Here is a 24,653-nt window from a genome sequence, read left to right on the forward strand (position 1 = left end):
CATAATTAGTACATTGGGCTTAAAAAGTCAAGAAAATGTTCAATGCTTGCCTCAAAGAATTCCATTAAATTTTTTAACTTTAAAAAATATTTTGGGGACTTGAGTAAGAATCAGGTGTTCAAAATAATTACTTGTGTGGAACACCCAGTGGCCTAAAAGATTCCCAGGATGAGTTGTTCCTCTGGTTTTTGCAAAAGAAAACTTCTGCCGTGGAAGAGATACGGTTACAGCTACATTTCCAAATTCTTACCTACTTTAGTTTTTAATTGCTCTTAACACTATGAAATATTTACCTTATTATCTAAAATATTCCTAAAACAAAGATCAAACTCTAAAATAAAATTAAAGTGTAGATATATTAAATCATAACTTAATATTTACACATTTTTGCATCTGACAGAAGCCTAACTTCAGATCCTTAAGTTTAGCAGCTGATAGAGATACCAGTTCTTTCAACTTTTCCAACTGTGTTCTGTTTTCTAATCTTTTAATATAGTTTCCTGATGGTGTTCTTTTTTTTTAATTTTTTAAAAATAAATTTATTTATTTATTATTTTTGGCTGTGTTGGGTCTTCATTGCTACACGCGGGCTTTCTAGTTGTGACTCACGGGCTCTAGTGCGTGGTCTCAGTAGTTGTGGTGCATGGGCTGTGCTGTGTGTGCTGAGTTGCTCCACGGCATGTGGGATCTTCCCAGACCAGGGCTCGAGCCCATGTCCTCTACATTGGCAGGTGGATTCTTAACCACTGCGCCACCAGGGAAGTCTGAGACCCAGGTGTCTTATTCCTTCTGTTAGTTTTGACACTCTGCACTCTCTTGGCCTGTGTTTCCTCATCTGTAAAACAACTGCATAGAACCAGATAATCTCTAAAGCTCCCCATATTTATAAAAGTCCATAATTCTGCCATGGAGAAATTTTTTTCTTTCTTTCTTTCTTGGCTTGTATGATGAACAATAGAGTAATTTGAAGAATTTTTGAGCTGTTGTTTCTCCTTTATTTCATGGTAACTCTGCTGCTTTTGACCTTTTAACCAGATATCAGAAAAGTAATTTTATTTTTCCTACATTCTTTTTGTAGAGTTAGTCCATACTGGGGAGGATTGAAAAACACATACCTTCAGTGAGGCAGTAATGCATGCATATTGCTTTTTTCCCCTAGAACAAAATTAAGAATTTGATTTAACATATTTAATTTTTAAAACTACCTTTTCAGAATTGATGGTCAGGATTGTCTCATTAACTTAGTGGAGCAGACTGAAGAAAAGTATATGAGTGATGGAAGGAAAAAAACTTGAAGGAGAAAAAAGCTTTTCTAATTCTTGTTTTTGAAATGGTGATTTTTCTCTTGTTAAAAATTGATAAGTTCTCATTGTAGGAAGTTCAGATAGGCAAATAGCAGAAAACACAATTCCATAATTTCATCACCTAGAGCTTAGCCACTGTTAGCATCTTGATTTATCTTTCTACCATTTTGTTTACATATGTGGAATCATACTGTACATATTCTTTTGAAGCCTGAATTTGCTTTTAATAATATTTCATGAATGCCTTTCCATGTTCAATAAATATGAATCTGTATCATCATTTTAAGGGCCACATGATATCTGTGTGTGTGTGTGTGTGTGTGTGTGTGTGTGTGTGTTTGTTTTTCCAGATGACTCCTCAAAAAAGCTTTTCACCAGTTTGTACTCCTACTGTCATGTGGGCCCATTTTCACAAACGCTCACAAGTGTTGTGCCATTTTATCATTTAAACATTTTTGTTACCCAGTTTGAGGGGCTTAAGTAGTATATCACCGATGGTTCCATTTATGTTTCTTTAAGTTATTACGATAGTTTAACATTTTTTCCTATGTTTATGGTCGTTTATGTTTCCTTAAAAGGAACTAACTTCAGTGGTTGTTTTATTAGATAATAACGTAATCATAAGTACCTGAGTGAATTAGTGCTGGGATAGCTTTACTTACCTAGTAAGGATGTGATTATGAGAGATTTTTGGCTTACAGTGTAGGTAAAATTTGGTTGGTTTTTTTCTAAGACCCAGCAGACAGTCTTCATCACAGACGGCTGCCTAGTTTTGGCTGATTCGTCGTTTTTCCTCAAGAGAGGCCCAAAGCTGGAGAACAGGGCTTTTACAGGTCAGAAGTGGAGACAGAACTGAATGTTGAAAGTTGGCCAGAATGTTCATGCACTCATTCTGACTCAGGCCAGAGCTGCTCACTTTGCTTTCAAAAATATCATTTAACTCATATATTTCTGAGATTGAAATATCTTTGTCAAGCTCTGTTGGGTGTGTCATTTTCTAGCTAGTCAAGGGAAGGACATAAGAGAAGAGGGTCTAGGAGGTCAACAGTCTTCAGCTTTATTTTATTTTTCCTGTGAATTTTCTGAACATTTTTTTTCAGCCCAGGATGGAACACATATATACTGGTATAGCCAAGTTAAACAAAGACATTTGGGAGTTGGCATTACCACAATACCTGTCAGTAGTGTGTCTCATTTGCCACAGAAAGGTCTCTTGCCCCAAAGGCTGTGCTACATACAGAGGTAGGATTGCACAATGGTAAGGAAATCAGACTTGGGAACCGGACAGCCTGATTTCAGATCCCATCTTCACCACTTAAAGTGCCTGGGCCTTAGGCAAAGTACCAAACCTCTCTATGACTGTTTCTTTCCTCTTTTTGTTTTGAAACAGCTTTATTGAAATGCACTTTACATACTATCAAATTCACCCATATAAGTATACAGTTCGGTGGTTTTTAGTATATTTATGAGTTGTGCAGCTATCACCATGATCTTACATTTTATTACCCAGAAAGAAACCCAGTACGCGTTAGCAGTCATTCTTCATTCCTTCCCCTCCTTCGTCTCCCACCACCCCCGACCCTAGGCAACCACTAATCTACTTTCTGTCTCTATGGATCTGCCTATTGTGGAGGTTTCATGTAAAAGGAATTATGAAATATGTGGCCTTTTGTGATTGGTTTCTTTCACTTACCATAAACTTTTCAAGGTTTATTCATGTCGTAGCATGTATCTGTACTTCATTCCTTTTATTACTAAATAATATTCCACTATATGGATAATACCATGTTATGTTTATCCGTTTATCAATCGATAAGACGTTTGGGTGGTTTCTATTTTTGGCTATTATGAATGATGCTGCAATGAACATTTGTATACATAACGTCTGTTTCTTCATCTATAAGAACGAGTACCATTTCATAGTGTTGTTATGAACACTAAAAAAGTCAAAATACATAGAAGGAGCTAGTGGGGAGCAAACTAAGAAATGTTAGTTAGTAAATGTGATATATTAGTGTGTGAGTCCTCATTTAACATCAGTTACAAGATTTGGCCTCCTCAGCATGCCATGCTTTCCTAATGGCATCTCTGAAGATCCTCTCTTTTACTTTGCTCCCAACTTTTCCCTGAGTTATAATTTTGAAAAGTTTAATTCGTTCAGTAGACATTGAACATCTACAGTGTGTTAGACACTGTACTAGATGCTCTAGAGAGTTAAAAGAAAAGAGTAAAAAAGTATGGAGAGTTACTTCCAGTTTAAGGCTGTCTTTAGTTTGCTAATCTGTAATCTCTGATCTGCCAGTAGGGTTTATGACTTGGGGCCCCTGAACCCCACCCTCACACCAAATGTCACAGGCTTATGAATCGTTTAATCCATTCACTCTTATCAGGCCCTTATTTTGACCCATGTATCTGTGTTTGTGAAGCTAACTGTTGTGTAAGGAAAAGGCTAAAACTAAGGTAATCATGTCTAGGTGGAGCCTTCACCGGGTGCAAGAGTAATGTCTCATTCCTACACTGTAGCTGGGGTTGGTGAATGGTGTTTATTCTAATCAAGACATAATGGTCCGGAATTTTCTCAGCAGATTTCTTCTTTTTATAGAGTTGACTTTATGTTGTTTCTGAACTTAGAAAACTATTTTGTATCGGAACTGGACTCAGCAGAAGTGTCAAGTCATTGTCTACCTGCCTCTGTTTTCTTTCTCTTGACTTTGTGGAGATGGTGATCCACGTGGTGACTCAGAATATTTTGCCCCTGCTACCATTCTCTTCCCTATAAGAGAACAAGTAGATTTCTGTGATTTCCTCGTGTGTTTTAGCTCTGAAGTAATGTTTCCTTTTTTCCCATAATAGTATATACTTAGCATAACAGAGTGATGTTACTACCTCATTCTTCTCTCTGCCTTTGATTCAGATAAAATGCATTAGCAGTTTGAAGGATTATGCTTGAAATATGAGTGCCTCCAGTGCTTGCTATAGGACTATGAAAGAAGTTTGAACTCTATTATTTAATGTCCATTTCAGGAATTCATCTTGAATATGAACAGAGCAGTATACAGTATCCTATATACCCATTAAGACAGCCCAAATAGCTTATTTGGGGCCCAGCTTACAGTGCACCAGTTTTGCACTACCCTGTGATAGCAGTGTGTTTCCATATACACAAGTTTTTACTGTTTGCTCTATTTTAAATATTTACTGTAGTGCGAGTCACATCTTGTAAACTTGCCCAATATGGGGGATTCCCATTTTATTTGTAAAACACTTTTTGGTTAATGGATGCAAAAATATTAACTCATAGATCCACATTGCCAAGTACATGTAGATAGAAGCTGAAACCAGATTAGTAGAAACTCTAAAGATGAACTGGAAGAAGATGAACTATGAAACTTTCTTATGAACACTCTTTTTAAGGCTATAAGGAATAAAATGAGTTAGTAAATAAAAGATGTTGGCTTTGCATTCCCTTGTCAGATTGTGGTAGCCTTCAGTGTAACAACAGTATGATCACAAAGGGGTTTCCCTGCTTTGGGGTTATTACTTATGGGGCGCCCCTGTGCGTTTCCACTTTTCAACAACAGCTAGTGGAAGGGGGGTTGCTTAACGAGGGGTTTTGGGAGAACAGATCTCTGAGCATTGGACTCAACCTTTAACTAAACTCAGTACCTTTGTATGATTTTTAAATGCTTCTCCTTGCCTCCTCACTTCTCCTTACCCAGGCCTTTCCGATGCTATAGGTTCCATATTCCCATTTGCAATGAGCTTGTCTCTCTTGCTTTCTTTCTCTACTTTTTCTCCATAAAATGCCTCTGTGGTCAGACAAGGAACCACAAGGAGGAATCCTGGGAAGAGGCCGCATGGCTCCTTAGGAGAGATTAATTATTCGGCTCTGCTGCTGTCAATTACTCTTTCCCAGCCAGCAGGCTCATGGAGAAACCTCTTAAGGCGAATAGTCTCCCAGCAAGTCAGGGAACTAGTATAGTCACCTAGAGGAAACTCCTACTAATTAAGCTATGTGCTTGAGCTTAATTCAGTTTGTCTAATATGTAAGATGTATTTGAGGTCAGATATTGATGTTTAAAGTCTTTTAATTATTTCAAAATGTTTATAGATGTCTTAGGACTATTTTTTGTTGTAAGTAATAAAACCCAACTCAAACTGGGTAAGCACAAAAGCAACATTACTGACTCATCTAAGTAATAAATCCAGGGGTAGGTTGGGCACAAGTGGGTCCAGGTGCTTAAATGATGTCATCCGGAATCTCTTGCCTATCATCTCTCTGCTCTGGCTCTCTTCGGTGTTGGTTGCATTCCATGGTGGGCTCTACAGTGGTGGCAGAGATGGCCACCAGCAGCTGCAGGCTAATCTGTTGCCAGTTTGGTAATCCCAGAATAAAGAGAGCTCTACTTTCCCAGAAGATCTAGTAAAATTCCTGGGACCAATTCTCATGGTCCTGTCCATCCCTAAATCAGTCATTGTCAGTCTGTCCAGGGTAGGTTACGTGCCATCCTGCGCATGTACCCCACGAATATATTGCTTGAGTGTATGGGGTAGGAGTGGTTCCTCAACAAGAAATGAGGATATGGTTTCCAGAAGAGAGAATGGATCTTGGAAAGGTAGACATCACAGGTGTCTACTGTAATAGGATGTAGAATGAATCTACTTTGATGTTGATATATAAAGTTTCACATAGTGTTTGTAGAATTAATTTGGAATTAATACATAGCCATATATCACTGCTTGTAGTTTTACATGTCAGTTGTCTCTCCCCCCAACTGGATATGAAGCTCTTAGAAACGGTCCCCGTCTTAGATCTGTTGGAATCTCTAAAACCAAGTACAGTGCCTGCACAGTACAGTGTCCATACTGATAAATGTTTACAGGTACTGCTGAAATGGCGATTTCCTTCTCGCAGCAGGTTCATTATTATTAGTGGCAAATACTTCTGGAATTACACCATTCAGTGCTGGTTGAGAATAAGTGCACACACACTCCTTATTTAATGAGCAAAAGGAGAATACCCTGGCCAGCATCCAGTAGTGTAGGGTTATTGGGAGGTGTGAACATAAATTTGGTGCATGCAAACTGTAGCCAAAGAATGTGCTTCGTGGACTATAGAGGAAGAGATTAGAGATTTTTTAAAAATTCTTCTCAATTCTGAAGACTGCCTGTAGTTCAAATAAAATTTTGTTTAGCACCCTTCGGCAGCTGTGCCAGACATCTCACAGATCTTGAACTATTTGATGTCCAAACATTCAAGAGTATGAAAAAGAGCGACAGGAAAAAAATCCTTATAGAACTTCCTGTGACAGGTCAGAGTTTAATCACAGCAAGTAATGCAGATTTCCCTTTTATTATAACCACAATAGAAAGGCAGGGCTTGTGTTTACAGAGCATGTTGTTTGGGAGACCTTTGTAAATTGTAATCTTTGGAAATCCCAAACCTTATTGGATGTAATCCCATCCATTAGATGAAGACAACTTGCCTATGCAATAGATCCAGAATAGCAAGTTAAATGGAGAACGTGAACAGGAAGCAGTCATTCCGAATTACAATGGGTAGGATGCAGAGTTAATTCATGGAGATATTTTGTTATGAGATAATTACATCACTAGGACAGCTGGAAAGCTGAGTGCTGTGCTGGACTGCAGTGCTTGCTCTCTGCCCTGCAGCTGGGGGGTCAGGACAATAGAGACAGGGAGAGGACTTATTTTATGGGATAGTTAGGGGCTTGGCTGACTTAATTGTAAAATGATAATGACCTATCTGCCTTTTTTGGATTTTGTTTTGCGCAGCTAAACTGGATTCGTAGACTCAGTGAATACTGAGAACTACTTTTTGAACCTTCACTTGGATCGCGTTAAGCTAAGCTCTAATGGATAAACTTTGAATGGTAGTTTTCATTTCCTCTAAAAGTCATCTGAGATACTTTTGTTCATCCTCAACACAATGTGATTATATTTCTCTTATGGAACTGTAGTTATGCAGTCACTGAAATGGTATTTTTGTCAGTTTACTGAATAGCAAAAAAAATAGAATGGTTTTAGAAAGCTTTAAGTTGTTGGTCGACACAAGGAATCAAACAGTTGAAGTTATTTACCAGGGTTTATTTTCAAATGTTCAGACCTGTCTGGCTCTTTTGTTTTGCAAGTTACAGAGGTTATAGATAGCTTGACCACATTCCTCATTGATTTATATAAATATATTACAGATTGTTAACCTCCTGCCAAACACCAGGGGTTTCATTCAGTTCTTGTTTAGTTCGGTTGCTTTACGTGAGACTTATTGGTTTTATTACAGCATCTATCTTCTCTTTATTGCCCACTGAAGTGATTATTATTTGCTTTGGGATGATTCCAGACAGAGTCCTTGTAGACAAGAAAGCATCAAAAATATTATGTTCTAAAATTCCTAAGATTAGTATTTATAGCTGTTGATTCAAAATGCATTTTCTACCCATTATGACTAATGTAATTTAATTTTACTATGATAATGTTTACTAAGCAATTAAGTCAGACTAAATATCATGTTTTAGTATAGAGTAATATTTCCCAAAATATCTTCTGTACGGTACTGGGTCTATTGGATGTTGATGGCCAGCATTAGAGCCCCAAACCTACAGGTTCTTCTAGGACTTTTACTTCCCTCGATGTCACTTTTGAATTTCTAAGGAGACGGTAATAGGCTCCATTTCCCAAATAAAATTGATAACGGCACCTTAAAAAAATAAAAAGCATTATCACCTTGAACCAGCGTGAGCCACTTCTAGTAAACACCATTCTTTTTGTAGCCTAGAAGAATATATGATTATATACACTAAAATTTATACAAGAATATTCTACTCTGTGTCTCTTTAAATGTGTGTCTTTAAAAATCCACTTTAAAAAAAATTGCCAATTAAAATTAGTGCCTTTTCTCCATGGCTTATCATTTGGGGCAATTAACAGGGGCTCCAGGGAGCTCACCTTTTGCATATCTCAGGTGTGGAGTCCAGGTGCTGCAGGCAGCAACAGTGAATCTTAATAAATTGAAGAGAGTGATATAACTTTGAGAAAAATAACTTGGGTGGGTTAGATGTTATTCTTGCATTGTGTCATACAGAGTGTTTGAAAATGGTTTCAGTGAGATGAAGCAACATAGCATGCTGCCAGGGCTGTTAGGTAACTAACAACGGTTTGGGAGCAAGTGACCCTTCGGTTTAGCAGTGTTTTATGATCACTTCATTCTCCAGCTACGTCCCTGTCAAAAAATTTTTTTCTTTTGGAAATTACTAAAACGTTTTATGTATTACAAACCATAAGTGTAGTAAGAACTGGAGTTACTAGTTCTTTACTGACTGGAGGCAGTGATAAACAATGTATTTTTTTATTAAGGAAATGTATTACTTATAATAGAAAACATTTTGAAAGTAATGTTTAAGAAGCACAGCTGTAATGATGCAGTTCCCATGTTTGTATTTGATTTTAGTACAGGCCATTTTTGGTTCATTACTGTTTCATTTTATCACAAAAATAGAAGCAATAGATATAAAGAAGCTTGGTAATTGTGGAACTCCTTTTTCTTCTTCAAAAGGAAGAAAAAATATTCCATTGTATATATTTGCCACATCTTCTTTATCCATTCATCTGTCAGTGGACACTTAGGTTGCTTCCATGTCCTGGCTATTGTAAATAGTGCTGCAATGAACATTGTGGTACATGACTCTTTTTGAATTATGGTTTTCTCAGGATATATGCCCAGTAGTGGGATTGCTGGGTCATATGGTAGCTCTGTTTTTAGTTTTTTAAGGAACCTCCATACTGTTCTCCATAGTGGCTGTATCAGTTTACATTCCCACCAACAGTGCAAGAGGGTTCCCTTTTCTCCATACCCTCTCCAGCATTTATTGTTTGTAGATTTTTTGATGATGGCCATTCTAACCAGTGTGAAGTGATACCTCATTGTAGTTTTGATTTGCATTTCTCTAATGATCAGTGATGTTGAGCCCAGCCATAAAAAGAAACAAAATTGAATTATTTGTAGTGAGGTAGATGGACCTAGAGTCTGTCATACAGAGTGAAGTCAGAAAGAGAAAAACAAATACCGTATGCTAACATATATATGGAATATAAAAAAAAAAAATGGTTCTGATGAACATAGGGGCAGGACAGGAATAAAGACACAGACGTAGAGAATGGACTTGAGGACATGGGGAGGGGGAAGGGTAAGCTGGGACGAAGTGAGAGAGTGGCATGGACATATATACACTACCAAATGTAAAATAGTTAGCTAGGGGGAAGCAGCCGCATATCTTGGTGCTTTGTGACCACCCAGAGGGGTGGGTTAAGGAGGGTGGGAGGGAGATGCAAGAGGGAGGGGATATGGGGATATACGTATGCATATAGCTGATTCACTTTGTTATACAGCAGAAACTAACACAACACTGTAAAGCAATTATACTCCAATAAAGATGTTAAAAAAAAAAGGAAGAAAGAGTAAAGCTGTCAAAGTATGTGGGTTAAATGGAAAGAAGATTGTTCAAAGGAGCCTATGAATAAATGGTAGTTACCTCAAATTACCAAATGGAAAGAGTTGTTTTCATAAACTTCCCAGGTTTCAGATCCATGAATGATAGCAATCATGTTTTTCAGTACGGCATGCATATGATTTATGGCATTATTTTTAATAAATTTGTTAGTTAGGAGTTTTTACTTTGTCAGAATAATTTTTCAGAATAAGTCACATTAGTGATACTCGAAGACTTTAGAAATTTAGAAAAAGTTAAGTTTATAAGTAGATAATTAAAACTTAGAAGTCAGAATATTTGGAAGTAGACAAACGTAAGGAAGAAATTCTGTTGATCTTAATTGATTTTAATGGAGTTGTAGAACTCACCCCAGGCTGCCCAAAATTAAAAAGGAGTTTGGACCTGGCTATAAAGTATGTGTGGTTGGTGGTGGTGGTGTTCACCCCATCGATTTAACTTAATCATGGTGTTCTTTAGTTTCTTTTAAAGTTTACTTTAGATTAACACTGAAGTACCAAAGGTTATGGAGCCCATTTAGCCCAGAAATGCAGTAGAGTGGCGTGGTGAGCCAGCTAGGCATTAAAAATTTAAGAGGTAATGTACAAAGTGGATAACTGAGAGTCAACCCTGCATTTCAGTAACTGGGTTATATGCACATTTATAGTTAGTTTCTTTGAAGAAGGTGTTGTTTCATTTTAAAAAATGAAAGAAAGTAATATGAGTAGCACTTTTATTAGCCTTTTCTTAGTATTTATATTACATTCTTGTCAAGAAATTTATTTATAGCTTGTTTATGGGTGGTGTGTTTAACTCTTTAAATGTTTGGTGAGCATCTCATGTGCCAGATAGTATCTTTGTCTGTTGAAGCTAAAGGAAATTCTGTCCTTTGTCTTGAAAATTCTTTTGACTACTGAAGGCTTTGTTCTTAAAACTTAAATTTTGAATTTGTCGTAGGATTTTATGGAAGGAATTGAATTCTCCCATCCAAACATAATTATAAAGTTTGTCAATCTGCCTTTATCATCTAAGGGCAATATAGTTTACAAATGCAATTTCTGCCCCCCCCAAAAGTTAAAATTTCACAGTTTTTATTAGCATGATATTTGGAATTTTAAAACTAAGAATTCATGCCCATTCCAGGGAAATGATTTGATTCACCAGGATGAGAAGGCTTTCTTAGAAATAAACCAAATTTCTCCTTATTCCATTATAGTTATTTTCATAGGCATAATTATAAGACCTTAAATTCCAGGAAAATCTAAATTGCAGAGTCCAGCATCTCCAGAAAATGCTCAATTTGTCTCTTTAATAATTCTTGACCTGTGAGCTAAGAACCATATTTTTCCTAGAGGCTGCAGTTTTTGAAACTATCTCTATCAGCAAATTCTGCCTAAGATCTTAACTAAGGAGCCCTCCAAGCAGGCATTCTCATGTTGCAGTCGTGTTGCTTTTTCTTTGCCATTGTGAATTTTGTCACCACTTAACCAAGTGCTCTGCCCCTGAACTTTCATATCGATAGTAAACTATCAGATCCTATTAGGTATCCTTACGTATTATCACAAGGAATGATCAAACCTGTCCTTTTTTCCCCCTAATTATGTGATCAAATTGAGGGATATGTGTAAGACTTACAGGTTACTTCTTTGCTTATTACCACCTACTTAATACCTCTTTTTTTTTTTCCTTTTAGGTTGTTTGATGTGTGCACAGTGTCACGAACAGACAGAGAAACCAAACTAACATTAGTGTTTGAACATGTTGATCAAGACTTGACCACTTATTTGGATAAAGTTCCAGAGCCTGGAGTGCCCACTGAAACCATAAAGGTACTAAGAATCATCTCTCTGCCTGGTCAAACAGTCACACTGTTATATAAACAATGGCACTCTTTCCTTATGAAAATTGCCAAAATTAGAGCCTTTGGAACTCAATATATAGTTAAATATATCTAGTATGACTAAGTGGGATGTTTAAAGAATGGGGTATATTCTAGTTCACTAATTTTAGGGCTCAGTGGAAAAAACCCTTTAGTTCTAATACATATTAAAATTATTGGAAAATATCTATTTGTACGTTATCTGGCCCTAAGCTTAGAAAGTATAGTGTAGTAAGTATAGCTCAGCCTTTTTCTGATCGTTTGTGGACTCTGAGGGTTATAATTTAAAACATCATTCATGAGTATATTGAATATGTAATTGTATACTGGTCCTAGGACATACCTATGCTATGTAAATCTGAAATATTGATTGTTAGGCCCTTCTTTCTCCATTTTCTCCTCATTCATAAAACATTTATAGGAAGCCTAAGTGTCAGGTACCATCCCAAACTCTTGGGATTCAAAGATGACTTAAGACTCCTTGGAGGTCAGCAAGCTAGATGCATTGTATTGACTAGAGGTCCTTTCTTCCTTTAGGTCTAATGGGAAGAGCTACTTATAAAGCTCTCTTGGTCTTACTTTGTTCTGCTTAATTGAACTTCCGAGTCGATCTTGTAGATCTGTGCATATCATGGGCAGGTTTTCACAAAGACCTGTTTGTTTTTGTGAATTAGGTGAAACAGGCTCCTTACCTTATCATTCTTTGTGTAGAAATGAGTTCTAGAGTTCAGCATCATTTTAGATAGGAGTTAATAGCTGAAAACAGTTTATCTTCTGAACAGAGTAAGAAATGTCTTTTAGTGATAGCTAGGTGGTGTTCCCAGATACTGATGCATTTAGAACGTGATGTACTGAATGATTTATTTCTTGGGTTTTAGACTAATGTAGAATTTATTTTCTCCTATCTGCCTTTCATAAAAGAATATGGTGCTCAGGAATGGTCTCGTTGCTTCCTGAGCAGTTTCAGGGACAGTAAGGCCCTTTAAACATAGGTATTCCTAATTACCTGTTCTTGGTCCTTTTCTCTTCTATCTCTGCATCCCTTTTTTCACTCAAATTCTATTCCAATCCTGTGGCTTCAGTTCTTTCCTTTATGAGTTTGTCCAAAATACCATGTTCAGCATGCAGGGCAGAGTATAGCCCTGTTTTGTGTTCTCTGCTTTCTGGCCAGATTGGGCTAATCCCCATCCTCTTACTGTGGCTCATAATTTCCTACCTCCGTGGGCTTCCTTCTCGTTGCCATTCCTTTGCTCCCCCCCACCAATAACTCTCTGCTTACATTTTTCAAGGCCCACCCGAGATATCATTTGAGCAGCCTTTATAGCTGGATGTAATCTCATTTGTCTTATAGCTTGTTCTACATCTCTCCCTCTTTATCATATTTTCTACATTTAATTGTGATTATTTGTGTCCATGTCTTACCTACTCATTCATCTTTGTATCCTGACAGTCCCTACTCAGTGATTTATACACATAGGTACTCAATAAATAAGACACATTGCCAACCTTTCTTCAGATATAATTAATTGAAAATTGTTTTTTAAATGACTTCCAACAGCTTAAACACGGACTGTCAAAATAAGCATTAGCTTCTTCTAATCTATTTCTAAGTTCAAAAATTTCATTTGGGGGAGGTCATTTTTTTTTTAAGCAGCGAGACAAGGTAACCATATATTTATACCCTACATTGCCACCTACATGGATCTTTCGAGCTTCACGTTAAATTCTCCTAGGACGTTAGAGGCTGCTGAGTGGAATCATTTGCAAAAGTGTGTGTAGTTAAAATGACTGATAAACCAGAGTGATGTGCTTAAACTAAGGCTTGATCAGGCAAGAGTAGAAAATGAAGTGGGGTGGGGGAAACTCCCAAGGGTGGGAGTAGAGAGGTAAGCAGGATTCAGAGAGGAACAGGCAAAAAGGTGGTCACTAAGGTGAGGTGAAGGAGAGGAGCCGGGGGATGGCCAAGCCAAGGTTGGGGAGCGGGGGATTGGTGCTTATCAACAGAAGCTTTTGACAAGGTAACTTGTTAAAAGTATTTTTTGAGTTCTTCATCTATCCAGGGAAAGGGAGTGTCACTTCGTTCTGTGTTGAACAGGAGATTCTCCTGGAGGCTGTTAAATTTCTTCAGCCATCAGGGACAACAGCCCCACAAAGGTAGAGGTGGGTGCAAGGGCTGTGGTTATTTAAGGTTTGCGGTTAATGGTGTTTTGATGTTTTCGTAGTAAAATAAAACTATGGTCAGCTGAAATATTTCAGGCGATTAATTTGTATGTTAACGGCTCATTGAACATCTTTTGCTAACTTAAAAGCTAGTCGCAAGACCCGTTTCGTCTTCACCCTTAATTTTTTTTTTAATTGAAGTATAGTTGATTTACAATGTTGTTTTTAGTTTCTGGTGTACAGTGAAGTGATTCAGTTATACATATACATATATTCTTTTTCAGATTCTTTCCTATTATAGTTTATTACAAGATATTGAATATAGTTCCCTTGCTATACAGTAGGACCTTGTTGTTTATCTATTTTATATATAGTAGTTTGTATCTGCTAATCCCAAACCTAATTTATTCCCCCCTCCCCGCCCCTCTCCCCTTGGGTAACCGTAAGTTTTCTATGTCTACGAGTCTGTTTCTGTCTTGTAAATTAAGTTCATTTGTATCATTTTTTTTAGATTCCACCCATAAGTGATATCATATGATATTTGTCTTTGTCTGTTTGACTTCACTTAGTATGATAATCTCTAGGTCCATCCATGTTGCTGCAAATAGCAGTAGTTCATTCTTTTTATGGCTGAGTAGTATTCCATTTTATATATGTACCACATCTTCTTTATCCATTCATCTGTCGAAGGGCATTTAGGTTGCTCCCATGTCTTGGCTATTGTAAACAGTACTGCCGTGAACACTGGGGTGCATGTATCTTTTCAAATTAGAGTTTTCTTCAGATATGCCCATTCATCCTTAATTTTTAAAAATTTTCTGAACTGTGCTGATCTACTTTTCTTCCTTATTAAATATAAGGGTTTTTTTTTTTAGCATTTGTGTTTGAGGTTCTTTAAGGCCATCCTTAAAAACATGAGTAATCATTTAAAAGCACTATAATACTATCAAATGGATAGTTTTAAGCTGAATATGTGATTGACATAAATTTATTTTTAATGAACACTTTTATCTTTTGTTTCTAAGTTGACATCTTTTTAAGCACTGGTATGAAGGATAAACAGCTGCTCAGTAGGAAGTTCCAGCTAGTTGAGGTTCTGGTTAATTGAATTTTTCAAGCACACAGCCAGAGAACAGAAATATTTTGTTGTTGTAGAGCTCATTTATGAGAAGTCTCAATAACTATATCAAGTGAATATTGTTATTATGAGGAACCTATTGGGAACATGGATTGGATTCTTTATATAGAATGCTTTGTTGTAATAAGAGTTTTTCTGAATATACTCGTACAAAGGTTAATTGAATATTTACAGGGTGAGTTCTGTGCTAGGCACTTTGAGGACACAAAACTGCATAAGTCATGAACCTGCACTTGAGGACCTTAGAATATAAGAGCACACAGAAGCATGTGGGACACTTCTCTATGGTTATTTAAGTAGTTTAGTTGGTGTTTGATACTTTCAGGTTTAAAAAACCCCACTTACTTATGAATAAACACAGTCTGTAGCTGATTCTTTGCATTATGGTACCAAAATATTTTCTAAAATGTTCTTCGAAATCATAAATATTATTATTGTAATTGTCTTGCATATATCAGAACTCGCCATGTTGCAAAATAGACAAATAGGTAAAATATTTTAACATGAAATAGGTGTAAAACAGGAAGTCAGGGAAAGACCTCATATTCAGTTGGTTTAGGCTGTGGGAATTTTCCTCCACTACCTGTCCCCCACCATGTTTTCTGTGGCACTGTTTACCTGTTGGTCCGCCTCAATTCACTATATTCGAGCGCACATTCAGGACATAAATTGCATTAGGTGAGCCGTACTTGGGTAAAACTGGGATGTTGCATGGTCTCTGACTAGCTATTACAGAGGTAAACTCTTTCTGTTCAGTACCATTTTCATCAACCTGTTTGTTATAAAAAGAGCCCGTGAGGGCTTCCCAGGTGGTTCAGTGGTTAAGACTCCATGCTTCCACTGCAGGGGGTGTGGGTTCGATCCCTGGTCAGGGAAGTTCCACATGCCACATGGTGCAACCAAAAAAAAAGAAAGAAAGAAAGAAAAGAAACAAACAAACAAAAAAAGAGCCCATGATGGGCTTATTTTCCCAGCTTACATATATCACATAACAATTTTTACATGCATTTAATACCATTTGTTTTTAAAAGTAAAAATGGCAGAAAACCACCCCTGAAGCCCTAAGTATTTGTGAAGGTTGATAGTTGGGTGAACTCATTAGGGGAAATTCTGTCATTATCATATGGTCTGGACTGAAAATTGTCATTGAGAGGCTTATGAGAATAAAATAAAATCATAGGTGGTTCTTTCCAACATTTTACAATACACCTGTTCTAAAAATAAATAAATACATTTATACGTCTTATTCATACTTCATCTTGAAGTTTTCATCACATTCTTTAATCTCTTTTCTTGATGTCCTGAGATGTATTCATTCATGTTGATGGTGACATTTGCAGAAAGAAACCTCTTGACTGCTATGCTGTGACATCAACAGATACTCAAACTTTGCCTCGTAGGCTTATTGTTGCCATATCTTGCTTTCCTATTTCTAGTTCGGAATGTTTTTTTTTTTTTTTTTTTCCGGTACGTGGGCCTTTCACTGTTGTGGGCTCTCCCGTTGTGGAGCACAGGCTCCGGACGCGCAGGCTCAGCGGCCATGGCTCACGGGCCCAGCCGCTCCGCGGCACGTGGGATCTTCCCGGACCGGGGCACGAACCCGTGTCCCCTGCATCGGCAGGTGGACTCTCAACCACTGCACCACCAGGGAAGCCCAGAATGTTATTTTTTGATGTACTTAATTGTGGAGGAATGCAGTGCCGTCTGTGTAATTTTAATTTGATCATTTGAGATTCGACATTGTCTTCTTAGATCGCCATGCTTAAACTTATGAGGCAATAACTGACACCTTATGATTGTCTTATTTTTTTCTTTGGGGGTTCATAATACATTCTGAGTACCTGTGTTTATGTAGCACCTTTCATTTATGGGGACTTTATGAGAAAAGAAAAAAAAGGCTTCCAGATTGTTAGGTCTTCTCTTTCATGCCTTTATCTGCTACCTTATGAGAGAGGATCAGAAAGAACTGTAAACAAATTCCCTCACCTTGTTCCTTAGTCATGTGTAACTGCTACCCAGAAAAAGAACTATATGGCAGGATATATATGGGGAGAGACTCCTGTGTAAAATCTTATGCTTTACATGTTTTCAAAGGTAATGCCTTCTTTTACTAAACTATCATTTGGTACTCAGGCTTCCCTCTCTAGTACATTATCTCTCCTAGTATATGACCTGGCTTCTCAACTATCTTTTTAACGCTTTGAGAACCTAGTTTCATTCTTTGGACATTTTGTACATGTAACACGCTTTTCACGAATAGAAATTCAAAGGCACTGAAAGCTCACAGAGAATACCAGCTGCCTCTCCAAAGTAGAACACAGTTCTTTCAGCTCAAGACCACATGGCCTCTTTGGATGACTCAGTCTTGGAATAAAAATTATATTTTATTTGTGTATCTCTATGACAGATGAATTCTATATGGCTTGAGAAGGCTGAAAGACCTCAAGGTTTATGTGTCTGTGTGGGTCATTTTTCTCTGTGAATTAGATTTCATTTTATCTTCGATTGAATGTTTCTTAGAGATTTCTGTTGGTTGTAATATTTTCAGTAAGAGATAAAATGTACTATTAAGTTTATTTTACAAAACCCAGACTTCAGAGACTGACACACACTGTTAATAGCACCTGTTTTCTGCCTCTGGGAAAGATCTGTTTTCATGAATAATATCTGCTTGCAGTAAACAGTGGCTCTGGTGTCAGGTTGGGATGCCCAGGGCTGATTCATCTTTCTCCATCTGACATAATGCAAAGTGACTGCCTGGTCCCTGGACTCTGATGAGGAAAGCCTCTCAGAGCCTTCTCTCCTCTCGCCCCTAAAGGAATCAAGCCACGGCCCCACTCCGCTGCTAGTGGTCTCCACTTTGCCTGAATTATGAGCAGGTGATTTGTCTCATCTTTGCAGGACACAGAGCAAATTAACATGAAAATATCGCTTCCCAGAAAACAAGGCAGGCTTGAATGCCCTGTCGCTGCCGGTCATTAGCCATCTGCCACCGACACTCATACTCTGTTTATCACATTTGAAATTCAGAGCAGATGTTGCATAATAAAGTGATCCCAAAAACAAGACAAGAAATTCAAAGAACAAATACTTCACAATAATGATAAGGATCCTGGAAGGAGATTTTTTTTCAATCTAATAGCAAGGCTGGACTTAACTGAATAGACCATGGTTTTAAAAACACACACAGGCACATGCACACACATCTTTCCTGGTGTTTAATGCACACTGCTTTTTTTGTAGTCACATGAAATAATTTTTGAAGAAAGTGCATTTGTGAAAGATGCCTGAGAGGACTGTTTAATAAGATTAATTGTAATAAGCAAAGTGGAATGTTGTAATAACACTAGTTCTGGTACAAAGGACCTCATAGGTCAGTCATGCCAGTGTTGGTTTTTACTCTAAAATGGGCCTCAACTTACAGCAATGTGACTTAAATTACTTCACTCCTGTAGTATAGTTGGATCTCTCAGGGTTTGTAGCTAGCCAGTGTGGTTGCCCAGACAGCTTATTTTCTTCTTGGTACTCAAGATCTCATGTTCCCTCTACCCTTTCCCTCCCCTGCCTCCTTCCCTGCCCCCCACTCTTCCCCCCATCCTCCGCCCCCCCCATGCGTGTGCGCATGCGCACGCACACACACACACTCACACACGCATACTCACACACTCTTAGCTTCCCCAGGCTCTGCGTAGCTCTGCCCCAGCTTCCTCCTCAGTCCCTGGCTTTGGGCCTCTCCAGCCTCAGTCCTAAGAGTCTTTCATTTAAGTTTCACTACCCTTCCACATTAATGTAACATTTTACAGGATTGGTTATTGGAATGTTTTACCTAATCAGCCTATGCGCATTCTAGACCCTTCTTATGCCTTATAAAAAGCACATCATTCGTGGTATATTAACAATTGTGCTTAGAGGCATTCTGCTTTTTAAAACTCAGGCGTCTGAACTTTCATCAGGAATGTAACCTATGTCATACATTTTCTCTGTGGAAAGTCAGCTTGGAATGTAGTCTTCTGACTCAAAAGAAATGCTTTCTCCGCACAGACCACACCCTCGTTCCCACCCTTACCTGTGTATGTGCCCGCCTCACTCCCCCCGCCACCAACACACAGAATTTGGGGGGATTTTTAAAACAGGAACATCAGCCATAATGCTAAGCAAAAGTTAGGCATCCACCCTGGGGGTTGCTAGAGGGTTAAATCAAAGTGGCCCCAGCAATTGACCATCATCACCTCTAATAGAAGAGCTGATCGGAAGGAAGTGAGTCAACACTGAGTTTACCTCAAATTTAGGGGGAAATGTAGGGTGAGTGAGCTACATCTGTGGTAACTTTCAGTAACTCTTCAGGGAGAACATTTTTAGATCATCTAGATTTTGAGGACTCTCCCAGAAACAAATCCTTAAGCAATTTCCCAAGCCCTTGTAGTAGTTGAAAATATCGGAGAAAGAGGACAGAATTATGCAAATACATGATTATCTAAAAGTACGTAATAACAAACTATAACAGAGTTATTTTGTGGTTGTTTTTTTTTTTTCCTAACAGGAAATATGGGTTAAAAAGAAAAAAAAAACACTAGTGTCTTTCTAAAGGTACTGTAAGACTGACTCACTAAAATAAATATTGACTCACTAAAATAAACAAATGACACTTTGATCAAGCTAATAATAGGTAAGTTGGAATCTCTTTAGAAAGTGCTTCCTCACCTTGGGCATTAAATCTGTTTATAGAGCCCATGAAAAAGTTGCAGGCAGTATATACCCAGTGCGTATCACCATGGTGACAGATGGCCGAGTGATGCTCCACAGAGAAGAGGGATATTCCTCACCCAAGTTTAGTGTGTGCCTAAGCTCCCTGGTTACAGTATCTTTTCTGGCTCTCTTCCTCTAAATGTTGGGTGATCCAAAGCTTCACCCTCATCTCTCTTCTCCCTGTCTACATTTTCTGGCCAGGTGATAGGTGATGTCGTTCAGTCCCAAACCCTCAGGTATCATTATTCTCCAGCCTGACCTCTCCCCCTTGCTCTAAATGCATTATAGTCGACCAACCGTTCCGTTTGATATCTCGCCACCAAAACATTGCCCAAGAATCTTCTCCCCAGCTCAAGCCTTCCCCATCTGCCCAGTTGTTTGAGCCCCAAACCTAAGGATCCTTCTAGCCTTCTTTCCTTCACAATCTTCATCTAATCCCTTAGCAAGTACTTTTGGTTTTATCCCCAAAAGATAACCCCAGTCCGACTGCTTCTCAGTATCTTTGTTGCTAGAGCTCTGGTCCAACCCATCAGACCAGCTTCCTAACTCAATATGCTGTTTCCACTCCAGCCCTGTTGTAGATTATCCTCCATACAGCAACCAGAGGCACCTTATTAAAGCATAAATAAAAGTATTACTCCCTTGCTGAAAACTTTTCTCCAGTAGTTTGCTATGACTTGTAGAATAAAATAAAAAGTCTTGCATGACCTAGAGCTCTTCCTTCCTACCCACCCCCTTCCTCCCAAGCTCTGCTCTGCCTCTACTCTTTTGGTTCCCTGTCCTTCAGCCACACCTGCCTTCTTTCTGTTCTTCCAGCATGCTTCCAGCTCAGCGTGGGTACTTATTGTTCACTGTGTTTGGAATGTTCCATGCCTCTCCCTCCCAAGCCCCACAGGTAGGGTTCCTGTTTCTCACCATTCTAATCCCAACTCAGGTTCTATCCTAACGACTCCTCTGATCACTTCACCTACCACTCCACACCTACTTACAGCTTACCACATTACACCACGTCGTCCCATTTTATCTTCTTCAACACTTAGCCGAAGTGATCTCATTCACTTTTTTATATTTTTCCCAGCTAGAAGGTGAGAGCTTTGAAGTCCAGACTCTAGTTTATTGCACTATCCCCAGTACTGTCTGGAATATATAGATGACCCCCAGTAATCATGTGTTGGTAACTATATTTTGATGCCTACATTTCAGAGTTAATTAGAGGGTTGATTACATAGGCACCTACTTTCCCATTGTACAAGTGAGGAAGTTGTACTTTTTCAGGCATACATAAGTATATATATATATTTATTTTTCTATTATATATATGCATTTACATATATAACAGAATAATACATATGTATGCATATACATACATATATATGCATATACATATATAAAATAGAAAAGTAAGCTGAGAATATGCCATAGCTCAACACATCTACGTGGCTCTTTCTTCATGGTGGGCAGGGACACTGTGGGATTATCCATATTGTAACTAAGGATTTGCTTGGTTGGCTTGGCTTAGATATAGTCTAAAACCAATAACGGATCTCCACTAGAACTATAAGGCATTTTCTCCTTTAATATAATACTGACTTGACTAAATTCCCAAAATTGTTCTCTTTCAATGTTGGACTCTGCTAATTGTGTTTTATACTAAGGATGGGACACTGAGTCCAATGAAGCGATTGATGGACGCTATGAATCTTAGAGCCCATTCTCATCTCTCAGGGGTAGAGTGACATATTTTTTAAAATTTAAATGTAAGTTTCCATATACTCACTGTGTGTGCAAAGTTCTTTCTCATCCCCACCATGAGAAGTAGCAGCTTCAAAGAGTTAAGTTACTTTAAAAAGATCTAATTGGAAAAACTCTCCTATATTTATTCATTTGGATTTTTATCATTCGTATCCAGAGATTTCAGATACCCATGTGGTTGTGGAGTTTGGAAGTTAAGAAAGCACATTCTACTAGAGCAGTTGCTAATGATTTGCAGTCACTAATTTTTAAATTAGTGAAAGGCATCTAGAGAAAGTATCCACCAGTTATCTAAGATTGTAACTTCTTCCTCATTCCTAAGCAAGGTGGAAAGGCTTAATCAATTGTTTCATTGCAGTTAAAATCATTATTGGTTCTATTAAATATTTGTTGAAATGAGTAAGTGCTTTCACAAATGGTTGTGCAATGAAGTCCATAATGAAAACCTCATAATGGTAGGTATGAGAATCAAATATCTCTAGCAAATGAAATACTGTTGCAAATACTCTCCTTCTGCCCTTCCTCTTTCTCATCACCACTATCAAAGAGCAAAATTCTCCAAAAAGATTGACTCCAGTGGGAAAACTCAAATGAGGAGAGTTTGACCTGAATTTGGATTCATTTATCTAAATCAGGGCCTTGATGCAAGCATCTGAACACTGTGACTCTTGATGTCTTAGGAATTAAAAGAAAATTCTGTGAATGTTAGAAATGACTAAGTATAAATCTAATCTTTAAAAACTCTAGCTACCACCGTACAATGGAAGCCTAATTTGGATGCCTGGAAAACAGACTAAACCCAACAAATTTTGTAAAAATGAGTTACCATCTCATAAGGGGTTAATGAAGTTAAGGTAAACATAATGCTCTTTCTCCAGGTGTGGTCAGTGAATCACCTTATATAGTCGCCTGGGGTGCTCATTTAAATTGACAGTCTTGCCCTAAACATAATCTCAGGAGGGAGCTTCCAATAAGTACCCTCTGATGTTGCTTATAGACACTGCTGTTTAAAAGATACTCCTTACAGTTTGACATATGACCCTACTTGGAAATGGAAAATGTCTGAGATGACTCAAACCTCTGGAATATTTGCTTGCCTATGAGTAGGTGGCCCCGGCCATTCAGAGGACTCTAATCTAAGCTCAGATGAATCAGGTGTGGCATTTTAACTAACGCCGTCTGACTGTATGAATACTTGTTTAAAAGCACTGATGTTTTATTCCTTAAGATGGTCTATTGGAAAATGCTAACTCATTTATATGAATTACAGAGAAAACGCTTAGGAACATGAGAATTCTAACTAGAAAGTCTTAAGCCGCCCAGAAAGCTACTCTTCTCAAAAACAGTGTTCATGGCATATCATGATTTGACCTTTGAAAGATGCTTTTTGTTTCATTTCACTTAATGTTCTCACAGTTCTCTGTGGTCCTAACTTAGTAAACCATTACCAGATTTGCAAGGGTAATGATCAGAATTCCTAACCCTGTTTTATTGATTTGATGAGGAACCGAAACCATATGAAACTTAAGTGAATCATAGGCATAGATTTTTAGTGCTGACACTAATGTGGCCAAACAGTGTTCAGGTACTTACTTTGAGGCTCACGCATTAGAAGATAATGAGTGCTCAGAATTTCTTCCACTTGTGTTTCTAAGCCTTTAACAAATGTAAGCTAGTAGCTTTGTTGGTTTTTATATTTACCATTGCTCTCTGCTGTCCCTGACCATACTTGTTCATTTTTCCTTTCTTGGACAAAACCAAAGAAATATTTATCATTCTACTCTAGTATAGTCACACCACTTTTAGATTGGAAAGCTAAAATAGAACATAGCAGGAAATTGGGGACCGCAGGGCATAGGAGGTTTCACTCCGAATTAAGTTTAGGAACTGCAACGTTTAAAGGGTTTAAATCTACACTGAGCCATCAGATGCTGATTGATCTGGAAACAGATATCCTTAATTGAAGTTGCTCTGTGAATGTGTTTAGTTCTATGAATATGTTGGAACACTTACTGAACACTTAATGAACATTTTAATTTCACTATCACATTTTATTGTTTAAATCTGGAACTCACCATCACCCATAGCTGAAGACCTGAAGTGTTTACTGAGACAAAGGTGTGGTATAAAAGCTGTAGGTGAAGGCCCTGCTTCCCTCCGTCTCTTCCCTCTGTAAAAATATATTCCGAGTCAGGAGGCTGCGGGTGCAAGAAGACGGAAGACATTGGTTTGTAGTAACAAGAGAAGAATTGATTTAATGGGTTCCAGTGAAAAAGGAGAGATTTATGTACCCTCAATAACCACTCCCTAAAAGTTAGCTCTTTTAAAAATACGTGATGCTGAGTGTAAATATCTGAAACATTACATTAATAACTTTTGTTTCCCCCATTATGATTCTTTCTCTAGTCATAGCAGTTTATCTTGTAGACCTGAAGTCATTTAATGTTTCAACCAGATATTAAAGGTGGCTTGATTCATGTCTTCAGTGCAAAACTACATGACTCCAAATAAATGAAAATCAAGGACATAAATATTGGTTAAGTTGGTCTTTGGCATCATATATTCTAAATGTTGCCACTGTATTAACGGCCCTTGATATGCTTCTCGTGATTGCTGTAAGATCTTGATAAAAAACAGGAGTTGGGAAGAAAGTAAAATATAAGTTACATTAGAATGAGTTAAGAAAAGAGTTGCATTTTGGTGTCGTCCCAAGCAGGGAGATTTATGAAAGCATCGCACACCAAGAGAAAGGACTTCTTTTCTGTTTCAGCTCCATCACTTTCACCACCACAGTTTCACAGGACTTCTTACTTTATTTATCACCAAGTTCCATAATTAACATATGGTTCATGTTATTGATTTCTCAGGTTTCAAAGTAAAATAAATTGAGCTTTCTTCCACATTTAGAATATACAGTTTTTTTAAGGAACTCTAAACAAAGACATGCATTATTTGTAAGTTAGAGAGCAGCTGCCAGAAAACAGAAAATTAGGAATGGAGTCATGGGTGAAATAATAGAGATACTGTTCAGAGGTAACCCTTTGTACAGCAGGAAATTTTCCTTAGAAAAGAGACAGCTGAGTTTGCTTGTAAATTTTGCTAGAAACAGGACTGATTTAGTAACATTTAGTGCTGGTTAGGAGGCTGAAGACAGCATTCCAGCTTTGGAT

The 24,653-nt window shown here is 37.9% G+C and overlaps 1 protein-coding gene across 4 annotated transcripts in view; it reads left to right on the forward strand.

Moving 5' to 3' along the window:
• Positions 1-24,653, forward strand: part of CDK6 (cyclin dependent kinase 6) — a 229,061-nt gene that overhangs the window by 48,555 nt on the left and 155,853 nt on the right. For all 4 annotated transcript variants that reach the window (XM_019927365.3, XM_033863060.2, XM_019927374.3 and 1 more), the window contains exon 3: positions 11,502-11,637. In XM_019927365.3, coding sequence (XP_019782924.1) covers positions 11,502-11,637 — 136 coding nt within the window. The remainder of the gene's footprint in view (positions 1-11,501; positions 11,638-24,653) is intronic.

Source organism: Tursiops truncatus, chromosome 9, assembly GCF_011762595.2.
Source record: "Tursiops truncatus isolate mTurTru1 chromosome 9, mTurTru1.mat.Y, whole genome shotgun sequence".
Taxonomy (NCBI): domain Eukaryota; kingdom Metazoa; phylum Chordata; class Mammalia; order Artiodactyla; family Delphinidae; genus Tursiops; species Tursiops truncatus.